Raw genomic sequence first — 14,773 nt, 5'->3', positions numbered from 1 at the left:
AAAATTATAGGTAGGCGAAATTTTTAGATTGCAACATTCTAAGGATATTTTGAAGAAAGTTGGTTGTTTGGGAGCAATTTTATTATTGATTTCTTTTAGATTAGAAATAAAAATTTTGCATATTTTTTTAAAATAAGATTTAAAATTCACGATTTCCTTTGTTTGCTAGCTAAAACGGTCCAGCATCACCCTGATTTTCTTCTTTTAATAAAAGTGATTTTTTTAGAACAATAAGGTGAGGCGATCAAAAATAAGAATATTTCAGTTATATACCTTAAATCTCAAAATTATGATAAAAAAGATAACGAAAAGCATCTCGGGGGGATACTTAGACAAGTGAAGGTACGGTATGTGATATGGTATGTACCGCCCTTAAGGGTGGCTTTTTGGAACCTGGCAGTCCCTGTAATGGTTTGAAAAGTCAGAAAATTGGATCTCTGTCCCATTAAGTGTCGAAATATTTTACCCCTAAAACATCGAAATTTGGTCAAATTAGTCTAAATAAGGGTTGTAAAATTCATTTTCTCCCTTTTAGGAGTGTCCGAGGATCGAAAGCCTGGCGGTACCCCCCTTCATCCTGTAGACCTACACAGGAAAAAATTGTCGATTTCCAAGGTTGGAAATTCAATATTTTTGGGTTGGAAATTTTGGTTTTATAATTGAAGGTTGGAAATTTGAGCGATTACCTTAAGCTGATTTGGAAAACGTAAATTACCCATAGGTTTTGTAGAATAAGCCAATGCCCTTGAAAAATCAAGTGAAAAAAACCCATGTAGAAATGACATTTTTCCAAGGCTGGTTGGAAAACATGACTTTTTGGGTGGGAAATTTTTATTTTCCAAACAGTTTGGGAATTGAAAAAAAAGGTCAAAAATCGATGTGAAAATACATATTTTTGTAAATTTGATACCTCAGGTTGAAAAACTAGACTTTTTGGGTTGGAAATTTGTGTTTTTCCAAACAGTTTGGAAAACGTTAAAAATCCATGTGGAAATTACGTTTTTCTAACCATTTTCTGCGCATGTCCTTGGGAAAACCACAAGCGATTTTTCGCTCAAAACTGTTTTGATGTATAGCTAACCTAGATATTAGGCTATAATGTGAGCAGTCAAGCTGTAAGTTTCCGTCAGGTGAGGCGTCTCTTCGGAGCGGTCAATCGCAGTGAGTTCGCACAGTGAAGCACATAGGGTACTTGTGTCATAGTTTCAAATAGTGCCCTGCTGAGCTATGTGAGTGATCTAAGATCAACCACGTATCTGTGCGAACAATAATGAGAGATTGACCGGGAGCCATCGAGCCTAGGCTAGCGAGTGACTGTTCACAAAAACAAAAACCTTGTTTAAGATCTCTTTTCCACATCTCTACCATCACTTTTTTGGATTTTGGCTTTTTTCAACCTGAATTTTCGAAATTTCCAACCTTGTTTAGCTTGGATTTTGGCTTTTTTCCAACTGAATTTTAAAAAATTCCAACCTTATTAAATTTGGATTTTGGCTTTTTTCAACCTGGATTTACGAAAATTCCAACCTTGTTAAATTTGGATTTTGGCTTTTTTCAACCTGGATTTACGAAAATTCCAAACCATGGAAAATGCAAAATTTCCAACCTTGGAGAATGTCCCACATTTTCAGGTTGGATTTTCCATTTGATTTTATCTTTTTTCCAACTAAGAAAACTTGAAATTTCCAACCTTGGAAATCGAAAATTTTTTCCTGTGCTAGTACCCCTCGTCCTGGGGGAAAGCATATATCGATTGATGATGTTTTGCTCCTGTTAAAGGAATCTTCGAAACGTCATAAAAGTGAACATAGTGTTAAGATAAAGCGTTTTTGAAACTTTAATGAAATCTCTTTATTCCGAATAATGCAGTATATACATTAGTACTATTTTATTCCACTTTCTATAATCATTTTACTAAACCTATTTTATTAAATGTTTCCCAAAATGACCATAGTTTTGAAACTGAAATGTCATAATTTTTCTTTAGAACCTTTGAAGTTAGACCCCTGAGTTAGCTCCCCCCTGTTTTTTTCAAACATACATTTGTTATACTTATTATATTTTTCAGCAAAAACAAAAGATTAAGAAAATAAGAAGAAATAAATGAAGAGAATGAGATGAGTACACCATTGTACATCCTCCAAAGCGAGTATTGGGTTCGCATCAACCTCGCTTTGGAGTATTGCATCAAAGAAGTGCTCATTGATGTACTTCACAACGTGCACAATGACACTTCTTATACTGGACTTCCAACTTGTCCAAAACAACTTCATCAAATATTCGTGAAATGCAAACAAAACAAGAAACACGAGTTGAACAAAGTGTTGAAGAAAGAACAATGGGAAATATTGTGTCCACAAAATGGATCATCCAACCCAGAAGATTGGGATATCACCTTACTGATTGCTGTATTGAGGTCAGTGGTTGGATTGCAACCTGCTGGAGGATGGAAAATCAAATTTCTTCAACCCAACGATCAATCTATTGGAGCTTTCTTGTTTTTGATCAGAAATTTAAGAAATGAATTAATGCATGGTTCAGTCAATGCAGTACCAAATTTACAAGCTTTCAAACAACTGAGATCTCGAATGGAGAACATTTTACTGGGATTGAAATATAAGAATATGCAAATGTTTTATGATTTGGAAAGTTGTCCATTGGATAAACATGTGTTGGTTATTTCTCGAATGGTCACCAATTTGGATCAAGAAGTAGATTTGTTGCGAAATGAAGCAAGCGATAATTCGAATGCTATCAAAAATATCGACCAACATAATCAATGGATCAAAACTTATTTGAAACAATTATCTTCGGCAAAAGCTGAGAAAACTGACGTCGAAGGTGAGTTGCATTGGCTTTAACTTTGTCGAAATCACATTTACTTTCTTAACTGTTTTGAATTTTTGACATTTTAGGAGCTGAATCTTGTTAACCTTTTTAACCTCTTGACACTGAATTTTGCGGTCCTTGAATAACACCATTTGTTTTACTCTAGATTTAGCCAAGTCAATGAATAGTGGACTGAATACGAAAGCTGATAAAGATGAAATGGATGGTATGTTTGTTTCTTTACTTGTTTTATATTTCGGAGAAAATGGTATCTACCTGATGATTGTCTAATAAAAAGTAGGAGGCATCGACAAGTTGACGTTCTAAACAAAATTGCTCCTTTTGAAAAATATTGATTTCTTCTTGTTATCTATGTTATAGTTTTTCGACATCCTCTGTAATATATAAGAAGCTTTTTGTAATATATTTTCACTATCTTTCTGTCTGAATAGACATTTTCTGATAAATATCACTATTTGTTTTACTCTAGATTTATCCACGTCAATGAATATGAAAGCTGATAGAGTTGAAATGGATGGTATGTTTTATTTCGTTTACTTGTTTTATATTTTGGAGAATGTGAACAATTATCTTCTGCAAAAGCTGATAAAAATGACGACGAAGATGAGATAACATATTTATTTCCTGCCTCTTTTGAATTCTTTGTAATGTAGGAGCTGAATCTTGTTAACTTTTTTACTTCTTGACACAGATTTTTTGGTCATTGAATAACACCATTTGTTTTCCTCTAGATTTAGCCAAGTCAATGATAAAACAGATAAAAAAATTCACTCCATTTAAGAATTAGTGAATAAGAATTAGTGAACAAGATTCACTAACTAACAAAAAGGGTGTGGTGGTAATCCTACACAACTAAGAGAGGTCCACCACGCCCAAGAAGAACAACAACACTGAGGCGATGATGATGTGATTACTTTTATTTGTCTCGGGACGAGGAACTGACCGGTCACGCCCTTAAATATACGGTTGAACATCAAACACCCTTCTCATGAAACAGACATTTTACAAATGGAAGATTGGAACAATCAATGTACGAACTTGCAAAGACGACCAAAAACTCGAACGTGTCGTGAAGGAGGTCCACAAAGCGAATCTCGAAATATGTGCGCTTCAAGAGGTTAGACGTTTAAATCAAGGATCTGCAACTATCAAATGCGACAATACCAAATACGAAATTCATTGGTCTGGTCACTCTCTCAAAAGACAACATGGAGTTGGATTTATCATCAAAATAGACCCTAATGTTGAACTCGTTCAAGTTGAATATGTTAACGCTCGGATCATTGTGTTTCAAGCCAAGGTTTACGGATGTCTACTCAAAGTTATAACTTGCTATGCACCTACGGAGGAAAGTAGTGACAGTTCAAAAGACTTATTTTACAGAACTCTTCATAAACAATTCTTGAATACACCACCAAAATTCAAAGTTATTTGTCTTGGCGACTTTAATGCTACAACCTCAGCTTCATGGTATAATTCTTCCCTCAGGGAAAATAGTGTCATTGATAACTTGACTGTGAATGATAATGGTGAACGGTTTCACAATTTGATAAGAACTCAGAATTTATCAGCATTAAACACATGGTTCAACCATAAACGCTGCCGGCGAATCACATGGCATTCCCCAGATGGTACAACAAAGAAAGTTTACGATTTTATACTTAGTTGCTCTTGGTTACGCCAGTACACTACAAACTGTAGAGTGTATAATTCGTTTGATTTCGACAGCGATCATCGATTGGTTATTTCGAATATGAACACCCCAGGAAACAAATCATCTCGTGCGAGAAAAAGGAAACCAAAGACTATTCGCAAAAAGCTCAACTATAAACTACTAGAAAACGACGATATGTGTGAAAACCTGATTTCGAAATTCTCTAATTCCTGGGATAACATTCAGATAAACAATCTTGAAAACAATGATATTAACGATTTGATTATTAAAAATATCGAAACTGCTGCAGCAGAGACATTACCTGAAACTGTTGAACAAAAACTTCACCAACCATGGCAAAATGATGAAAAATTAAGAGAACTTTATTGTAAAAAAGATGAACTCTTCAAAAAGAATGCTAATCCAAAAGATTTGCAAAAACTTCGTAAACAAATTCGAAAACGATCCAGGCAACTCAGAAATGAACACTTCAAAGCCGAAGCTGAGAAACTTGACGTACTTGCTGCAACAAGAGAACTTGACAAATTATTCACCACTGCTAAAAGACAAACTACGACTTTAAATACCTCGAGTAGCAACTCTTCATGTCCTCCTGAAAAACTGTTAAAACATTTCAAACTCCATTTCAATCCAAATAATGATAACATGAGACCCAATGAACTTGATAACGTACCAGATTTTGTTGAATCACTTCGTAAAATTTCATCGACGATCACTATTAACAATGAACCTCCCACTATTGATGAAATTACTGAACACTTACATAAACTTAGAAACAAGAAAGCAAACAATGACATTGATTCAGAATTATTAAAGAAATGTGAATGTCCAATCCTTCTCGATGCTATTCATCAAATGACTACAAACGTATGGGAAAACTTCGACATTCCTACTGCCTGGGGAAATTCCCGATTGAAAACATTGTGGAAAGGAAAAGGGTCAAAGAAAGACCCCTCAAAGTATAGAGGCTTGAGCATAGGTTCAACTATATGTAAATTGATCGTGAACATTATTTTGAGTAGACTCCAGCCTTGGTACGAGGCACAATTGACAGACGAGCAAAACGGATTCAGACAGAACCGGGGAACAACAGATGGGATTTACAACATCAAACGTATACAACAGATCTCCAATCGAAAACTACAGCCACTCTACCTTGTGTTTGTCGACCTCTCGGCAGCTTTCGATCACATCCCGCGCAAATGGATGTTTGATTCAATTAAACTTCGTTTCAAAGATGATCAAAGCTCACTCCTGATTGACATCCTTGAGAAACTGTATGAAAACACTTCTTTAAATTTTGAGGAAGCAACGTTTGAAACAACAAGCGGTGTTCGTCAAGGAGGACCAGAAAGCCCTAACCTTTTCAACTTGTACATTGATTTCGTAATGAGGGTTTTTCTTGAAAATAGTCGACAGATTGAAGAAATTAAATTCTTCAACCATAAATATCGTTTGAACACGAGAGCCATTTCTCGAAAACAAAGGGCTGAAATGAGAGACAGGAACCAACGATCTTGGGGGACGTCAGAAATTCCATGGTCAGGATATGCCGATGATTTAGTGCTGTACCTTCTATCACTTGAAGGTCTTCAAAAAAGCATCCAACTCTTAGACGAAATCTTCACCTGTTTTGGACTTGCAATAAATAACTCCAAAACAGAAACAATGATACTGAATGTTGACGAAATTCCAACATCGATTGCAACCCTGAGAGGTGTCGACCTCAAAAATGTCTCCATATTTCGATACCTTGGAGCTTACATTAATTGCTGCGAGCCTAGTACAGGAGACAGTGAAATAAATCAACGAATCCAACTCGCTTGTCAAAAATTTGCAGAACTATCAAACCTTTTGCAAAATTTCCATATCAACTTGAGAACACGCATTTCATTTCTGAACTGTTTTGTGCGTAGCCGTCTTACCTACGCCTGTCAAAATTGGTGTCTAACTACGAATCAACTAAACAGACTAGACATCACATACAGAACATTCTTGAGAAGAATGATATGCAATGGGTTTAAACAAATTGACAGAGAAAACAATGACTATCGACTAGTCATCACGAATGAGAATTTGCATGCACTTTGTGGAACTCGTGACGTCACTGACTTTATCAAAAGTCAACAAGCGAGCTATGTGGCACATGTAATAAGAATGCCTAACGAACGGTCGTTGAAACAATTAATGTTTAACGATGACACAAATCGTAAACGTGGTCGACCTTCCAAGACACTGTTAGACCAAGTTGTTTCTGATAAAGATGTTTCAATTGATGTATTTTGTAATAGATCATTAAATGAGAGGGTGTGAGATTGCTCTAGGGTTCCCAACAACACAGACAATAATCGTCCAGTGTCTTTGGTAGCCCTACAGCCAATCCATCCTTAACAAGAAAGAACGACACAACCAACTACCCCAGGAAACGCTGCCGTCGTTTATCATGTCAGGGCCGGCGAATCGGTTTTAAAAGTGAGGGGGCTAAATGATATAGTGACTAAGGAGGCCCCACCATGGTTGGGGCCGACGGGCCGGAAAATTTTTGAAATTATGGTACTCTACATTGGCTTAGAATTGGCCTAAATTTAATTTTTATGAAGTTATTGGAATGAAAAATCAAAGAAGTTAGGTGTCTTTTTATACTGATAATCGCCAAAGAATATATGGTTATTATATAATAACAAAATGAAACCTATAAGTAAAAAAAGCGGACTTTTACATGTTCAAAATTCTTAAGTAAAGTTAGATTTAAAGTGTGCTTTTAACAGGCAGCAGTAAGCATACAGTAATCAAAGATTAAAATTGTCCAAAGTAATTAAAGCGATGCTCTCGAGTTGACACAAACTCTCTACCAACTTCATTTAAATCAAGTTTATCCGTTAGATTTTTATGGATGTGGAGCAAAGAAAGATTGTTAAACCGTTTTGGCTTCATTGTTGAACGTAGCCAAGTCTTCATCCTGCGTGCTGTAGAAAAAGATCTATCTTAACTTTTCCTCCTTATCAGTACACAATATCCAAAACAATAAACAAATACAATTTTATCGGAGACAATTGGATTATCTTTGTAACGCAAGGCCTGTAATAGATAATTATACGTAATATAAATAGATAATATGAATAAAGTTAAACGAATTACATAATCACAAGAAATTTATTATATATTATCTATAAACAAGATCAATTATATGACGAACAAACATTTGTCTCATCTCTCCGATCAAGTATGTGTATGTATGTCTCTAAATTAAGTCCGTCTTAAATCATTTCTCAATATATCTCAATTTTCTTCGTTTTATGGTGACCGTTGTCTATGTGTCTTGATCTTCCTTATCTTTGTATAATTATAAATAAACCTAAGGAACTCCCTGAACTAACGAGCTCCTCCCTTGGACGAAAACCTACCTCCCTCGAGCTATAGGGGTCGGCCTTCGTTCGCCAATCTGACCGATCTTTTGGCAGGACAAAAACCTTGGGTCGTTAAATAAATAAATAAATCTGCCGGTGAATCTCCTCCTCGTACCCGTATCGATTTTCTCGGTTCTGCTTCTGTGTCTTCTCAGTCGGTCAGCTGTTGTCCGTCATTTTACGTGGTAAGAACGCGTAAATGAAAAAAGAAATACGTCAAATAATTAACTACGGTTTAAGTACACGACCTTTGCGTTGCAATGAGATGACACGTCTACTAATCTCTCCCTTTTATAGCGCATGCTCAAGAATTCGCATGCCGGTACTTTCGTCCGGAACCGTATAAGATATTCGATTTCCGGATTATTTTTTCAAAATATATCGGAAATCACACTTCAGGTGTGCACGAAGTAGCAGGATTTACAAGAAGAAGCTTGACGACATAGACGATATTTGGCATGAGTTCTCGGTTTGCAGAAGAACAACTTTTGAGGACTTTATACAAATCTTTAAAACAATTAACCTCTTCATGCCCTAAAATCGCTCTAAACACATTTGCTTCAATGCCAATCATGTCGAAATCAACTTCATCTTCGTACATCTTGATATGTGAATTTACACTGCTTTCCCTCGCTTTTATCGCTTCCAAAAGCATACTTTCGAGACTCTCAAATATAAGGAAGCTTGGCTGATTAAACCGTTCCTTGATAGCATTTATCATTGTATCAAGGATTTCGAAGTACAACCTTCGATAATGCTCGATAGGTGAAGATGCATAAAATGGAGCCGCACCGCTTGATGTGCGCTCAACAACAACCTTCTTTTTTACACTCTCAAAAAAAAAGATATGCGGCTGACTCACTTCGCATTTTTTCGAAGGTCTCAACAGTAAGATTGGCATTCTTCTTACTCTCTGTAGCCGACATTCCTTCTTTTTGCAAAGTTTTTGATAAGTTGTCTGTTATCGAGTAAATGGTTTGTCCCAGATTCAGACCATAATAAAACCGGAACTTTGTCATCTGACCTCGGCATCCAATTATCCTTTTGCGGGTGTCACTATCCAAGCTCCCCTCTAAACTTTCTTCCCAAAGATCAGCTAGCGGCTGATAGTTTCGCAAGATTCGTTTGAATGCAGTTCCTCTTACTGTTCATCGTGTGACGCAAAGCTTTGTCAACGATTCGACAAGATCGTGATCTTCGTAGTCGTTCTCAAATTCAATGCTCTCTTTTATCTCTCCCAGCATGTTTTCTCGCTTTGGGGAATATTTTACCAGGGTAACAATTTCACCCGCATATGTCATTACATCGCTCAGGAGTCGCGACTCTCTTGTAGTGTCCTTTACTGACAAACTAAGTAAATGTCCATGGCAATGTGTTTCGATAGCTTTCGGTTGCAAGGATTTAATTTGCTGCGCAACACCACTTCTTTTTCCCATCATGTTGCTTGCACCATCGTATGTTTGCCCGCGAAGATAATCGATGGGTAGGTTGAACCTAATTAAAGCATCTTTAATGCACGAAACCAACGTATTACTTTTAATATTTGGAACTTCGTAAAATCCCAGGAAGTCTTCGCATGCATTCAGATTGTCATCAACCCATCTGGTACAAATTGAAAGCTGCTGCTTATTTGCAACATCGGTATATTCATCAGCCATAAGAGAAAACATTTTACTGTTATTAATATCATATAATTTTCGCCTCAGTAGTTGGTTTCCCATAATACCTGTGATCTCCTCCTGATAGTCGTGGTGTGTATATTCCTTAACACCGGGGTTTGGTTTCTTTTCTGCAGCTAATCGCTCTTTGATCCATGGGTGATCTATACTTCTCAAGTACAACAGCTGGGTTAAATTATCGTTTCCATCATCATTTCCTCTAAGTGCTAATCTCTGTCGAGTCAAATACTGAATGGATTCCATTACAATTTTTAGATATAGTCTTTCTCTTTCCCTTCTCTTAGCAATTTCATTATCATGCATTTCTCTTGCATCGCCACATTTAGGTACTGTGGTTTCATAAGTTAAAGCAGCTGTATGACATTTACTTTGCTCGTGTATTTTGAAGCATTCCGGGGCCTTCTTCCAATTTCTGAACCCTCTAGATATGTACGCAGGATCCAGATTATTTTCAGCGGTCAACTTAGATTCATGACTGAGACAGTAGAAACAAAAGACACAATCCTTTCAATGTCATAATGCAGCCAAGAATAGGTTTTAAACCAGGTTGGTTGACAACTACGCTCCTGGGTATTAAAGGTAGTTGACAGGCTTGACAACACGAGTGTCTACATTTTCTTTATTATTCGATTTATTTACAATATTTACAGGGTTTTCACTATATACACGTTGATTCTCATTATTTGGATTATCTACACGTCGCTTCTTAGAAGAAGACCCAGAACTTTCCGAAGAAGACTTTGATTTAGACGTAAAGAACGATTCAATTGATTTTTGCATTTTTCTTTATATCTAAAATCATCAAAAAATGGAATGAAAAAAAAAACACTCAAGGAAAAAATTAAAAGCACAAAAACCACATCATACATATAAAGAAATCCAACAAGATATAAAAAAACACCACTAAACATCCACTGATTTCAATCATACTAACACAACTATAACGACAATAACTGACACATTTTCATTCACCAAAAACAATTTTGCACTCAACATAGCAAAAAGTAGAAAATAGAAAAATATGAAAGACAAACACAAAAAGGTCAACAAAATGAAATTATTCCTTATTTTTTTCTCGAATATCATGCGCACTATCTGTCTTCTTTTCATAGAATAGGATAAGAGTCTTTGTAAATAATAAAGTTACCACGTTTCTTCTTTTTCTTTTTTTCTTTTTTTTCTCTCACCCTCTCTTTTTCTTTCTCTCTCTTTTTTTTTTTTTTTTGCAAAAAAGTAAACTAGCCCCCCGGTTTCGCCGGCCCTGCATGTACTGGAAGTTAGGAGGCTTCATCACTCTACACCCTTTTGAAGTGAAAATGATCTTTATAACAACTTTGACGTCGCTCAAAAAAGCTGACACGTTGATTTTCATTATTTTTTTAGAATTGTCCAAAGTGATGGATTCGAAATTGACGTTGAAAGCTGATATGTGCCAAATTGATGGTGATTATCTTGTTGTATTTTTCAATCTTTTCCATTTCTCATCTTTTGAGATGGAGTCCATTCGATGAAAAGTGTTTCAAGTGTTCCAAGATCTTTACCTTTACCTATAATTAGTCTGCACAAAGTTTGTTTTATTCTTTTAAAGGAATGTTGCTGAATAAAAAGGCTTCTTCTGACGAGTATAATTTTTTTAACAGACTTGAGCAACAAAGTTGACCAACTATCAAAGGAATCAAAATCTATAAAGGGTAAAGCTTTAGCTATGATTTTTATTTTCTTTACCCATGCTTAAACCTGAATTTATTCAAAGAAACTTTCTTTGTTATCCTATTTTCTTTAAACGGGCGTTGAATCGACATTAACATATTTAATGATGATAAAAATTAACAGAAGCATTTTTTATTTTTGTTAAAAATTTATTACAAGACGTTTCGATGCTCTCCGAGCATCATCCTCAGTTAAAATGAAATTCGTTTCAAAAAATTTGATTAAAAGGTTAAAAAATCTGGTCAATTAAAAAGTCATTAAAATAAATACAAAGGTGCTAAATGATCGATAAAATATTAATTGTTTCTATTTAAAAAGTAACAAAGGAACTGATTTCTCTTGAACATTGAGTTTGGGATGTTTTTGTTTAATAAATAATGCCTCAGAGAGTTTTCTTTTAAAATTGTTTCTATAGCCCGAGCCAATAATTTTCATATTTTGCATGCTTATGCGTGAATGACCGGTTTGTTTGGACCAATTGTTTCTAACTTAGGCACCGCTACATACGAAACAGCCAAATACTTGTCAAAGTTATTACTACCACTTACTAAATCTGAGTACACTATCGAAAGCACGAAACATTTTATCGAATTAATAAAGAATGAGAAAGTTCCAAAAGGCTATAAACTTATATCGTTTGACGTTAAAAGCTTATTTACAAATGTACCTCTCGAAACCACCATAAACATCATATTGAATCGTATTTACAACAAAAAAGAGATCAAAACTACCATTCCAAGAAAAGAAATGAAAGAACTGCTGTATTTATGTACCAAATCAGTCCAATTCACCTTTGATAATATGTTCTTCTCACAAACTGACGGAGTTGCAATGGGATCACCACTGGGTCCAGTACTTGCCAACATCTTCATGGTTGAGCTAGAACGTTCGTCTGTACCCAAAATGCGAAAGATAATGAAATTCTGGTACCGCTATGTCGACGATACCGTATGTCTCGTAAAAGAAGGTAAACTTGAGCAAATTTTGAAAAAGCTGAATAAATTCCATAAAAACATTGAATTCACTTATGAAGAGGAAAGAAATTTTATGTTAGCTTTCCTAGATGTCTTAATCATTCGCACTTCAAAAGGATTTGATACGGCCGTTTACAGAAAGGAAACGAACACAGATATCTACCTACATTGGGAATCATTTGCCCCAACTGTCTGGAAGAAAGGCACACTTACGGGACTAGTTAAACGTGCCTTTACAATATCTAGTAAAGACTACCTTTTAGAGATGGAACTTGACCACTTACGTAAAGTTTTCATCGATATTAATGGATATCCAAAATGGCTTCTGTACCAAACAATCGAAACAGAAAGAAAGAAAACACACATTACAGTAAATGACGACCAACAGCCGGATTTAGATATTGACGAAAATTCGACAAAGAAATTGCAGATTTGTTTACCTTACCAAGGAGAAAAGGGTGAACTCGTTACCAAGAAAATGAAAAACTATTTAAAGAACTGTTTACCTAACACAGAAACTCGCGTAACTTTCAAAGGTACACGACTCAGTTCTAATTTTTCTATCAAAGATAGAATTCAAAATCAACACAAACATAACATTGTATATGAGGGCCAATGTCCCGATTGTGACGCCAATTACATTGGAGAAACCGAAAGAAGATCTTATTAGAACAAACGAGCATGCTGAAAAGGACTGCAACTCACATTTGTTACGTCACTCCAAACAAACCGGTCATTCACGCATAAGCATGCAAAATATGAAAATTATTGGCTCGGGCTATAGAAACAATTTTAAAAGAAAACTCTCTGAGGCATTATTTATTAAACAAAAACATCCCAAACTCAATGTTCAAGAGAAATCAGTTCCTTTGTTACTTTTTAAATAGAAACAATTAATATTTTATCGATCATTTAGCACCTTTGTATTTATTTTAATGACTTTTTAATTGACCAGATTTTTTAACCTTTTAATCAAATTTTTTGAAACGAATTTCATTTTAACTGAGGATGATGCTCGGAGAGCATCGAAACGTCTTGTAATAAATTTTTAACAAAAATAAAAAATGCTTCTGTTAATTTTTATCATTAAGTTTCTTGCCCGATTGAACATATTTTTACATATTTAATGATGTCATAATCAATGCCGTGCATATTTTGTCAACATCCCTTTCATTGGATAAATACCACTAAAATATGCAAGAGAAGTAAGCATAAATTTATCGCCCGCGAGCACGGCTTAGCTAAGCGCACCTCTCTTATTCATTATCTAAGAATTGGAACGGGCAAAGATTACCGCACGGGCTGATAGTGGACAAAGGTTATTTGAAGATATTTTCAGTTATAATCCAAGGTAGAACAAACTAAACATAGAACGGGGGTATTTTTTAGTGCTCTATACGATGATTGGTATTTTTTTTCGAATTCTATGCTTAGATTTTTCTACCCAGCCCCGTTGCTATGTACGCGCGCCCTGTTGCTAAGACCTTTGCTTGAAATCGAAAGTGAAACTAAAATAATTTAGCGCACACTGCGGTGCGCGTAATATCGATAAAGTGAAAGGAGGTCCTGACTGAATTTATTTTGGAAAAATTACAGCTGTTCTGTAAACCTTCTAAGACCTTCTTAGACCTTCTTAGACCAGAAAAACACATCTTCCCACACAAGGGGCTGTTTATATGGAGGCTGGCTGGGTCAGCCGCCAGCAGGTGAGGTGGGATTGATCTTGGAACGTCACGTCAAAGTTTTTGATGAATCAAATGGCTAAAAGTAGATCACGTGATGTCAGAAAAACCATCCCATTCCCATCTCACCTAGCTGGTCCAGCCAGCCAGCCCAACTCCATATGAACAGCTCTTAAGGTCGTCGACCATGTAGTGAGTTTGGACCATTTTATCATAAACACCAGACCAGCGAAATATGTACGACATTTGAGCTCCCCGTGTAAAAATCCCAGCCCACCAGACCTCTCTGAACTATTACCCACCATCCAGCATAGCAGCAATTTTTCAAATTTGAGAGAAATTAAAAAGAAATCTCATTTATACATTCTTTACCTTATACATGAATTTTATAGGGCAACTGTCATGCCTGTGTCAGTGATGTAACAGTTTTGTTGAGGAGAAAGCACTGCACGGCTTTGTTTTGTCTCTCTGGCCTGGGCGGTGGCCCCAATAATTTAATATTTATGCACAGTATTTTTTATCAAAACCTATTTATCATCAACTTTAGTAATTGTAATTGATAAAAGAATAAGTTAGACTGTAAAATCATACCTTAATCATGCAAGGATAGTCATGTCTTCACTTTGTTTGTCTAGCAAAAATGGTTCCTTTGACCCGGAAAGTATGCTTGATTCATCGCCTGAAAAAAAATGTTAGTGTTACAAATTATATATGGTTGGAAAGCCAAAAGAATATTCTTTAATGTATAGTCCATCAAAATATTTAGAAAATTCTAGATTTTAGGTACTTGAGCTCC

The 14,773-nt window shown here is 35.7% G+C and overlaps 1 protein-coding gene across 2 annotated transcripts in view; it reads left to right on the top strand.

Annotated features, from left to right (window-relative positions):
- The first annotated feature begins 2,066 nt into the window (after window positions 1–2,066).
- LOC136823434 (uncharacterized) overlaps window positions 2,067–14,773 on the top strand; it is a 39,293-nt gene continuing 26,586 nt past the window's right edge. Inside the window, exons 1-5 of one of the 2 annotated variants that reach the window (XM_067079615.1) lie at window positions 2,067–2,841; window positions 2,996–3,055; window positions 3,320–3,367; window positions 10,995–11,054; window positions 11,252–11,302. In XM_067079615.1, coding sequence (XP_066935716.1) covers window positions 2,118–2,841; window positions 2,996–3,055; window positions 3,320–3,367; window positions 10,995–11,054; window positions 11,252–11,302 — 943 coding nt within the window. In that variant the 5' untranslated portion in view covers window positions 2,067–2,117. The remainder of the gene's footprint in view (window positions 2,842–2,995; window positions 3,056–3,319; window positions 3,368–10,994; window positions 11,055–11,251; window positions 11,303–14,773) is intronic. The other variant, XM_067079614.1, reaches the window with a different exon arrangement.

This window comes from Clytia hemisphaerica, unplaced genomic scaffold (genome assembly GCF_902728285.1).
Source record: "Clytia hemisphaerica strain Z4C2 unplaced genomic scaffold, Clytia hemisphaerica genome assembly, whole genome shotgun sequence".
Lineage (NCBI taxonomy): Eukaryota > Metazoa > Cnidaria > Hydrozoa > Leptothecata > Clytiidae > Clytia > Clytia hemisphaerica.
The sequence above is the reverse complement of the archived record's forward strand: the minus strand, read 5'-3'. Positions and strand labels throughout refer to the sequence as shown.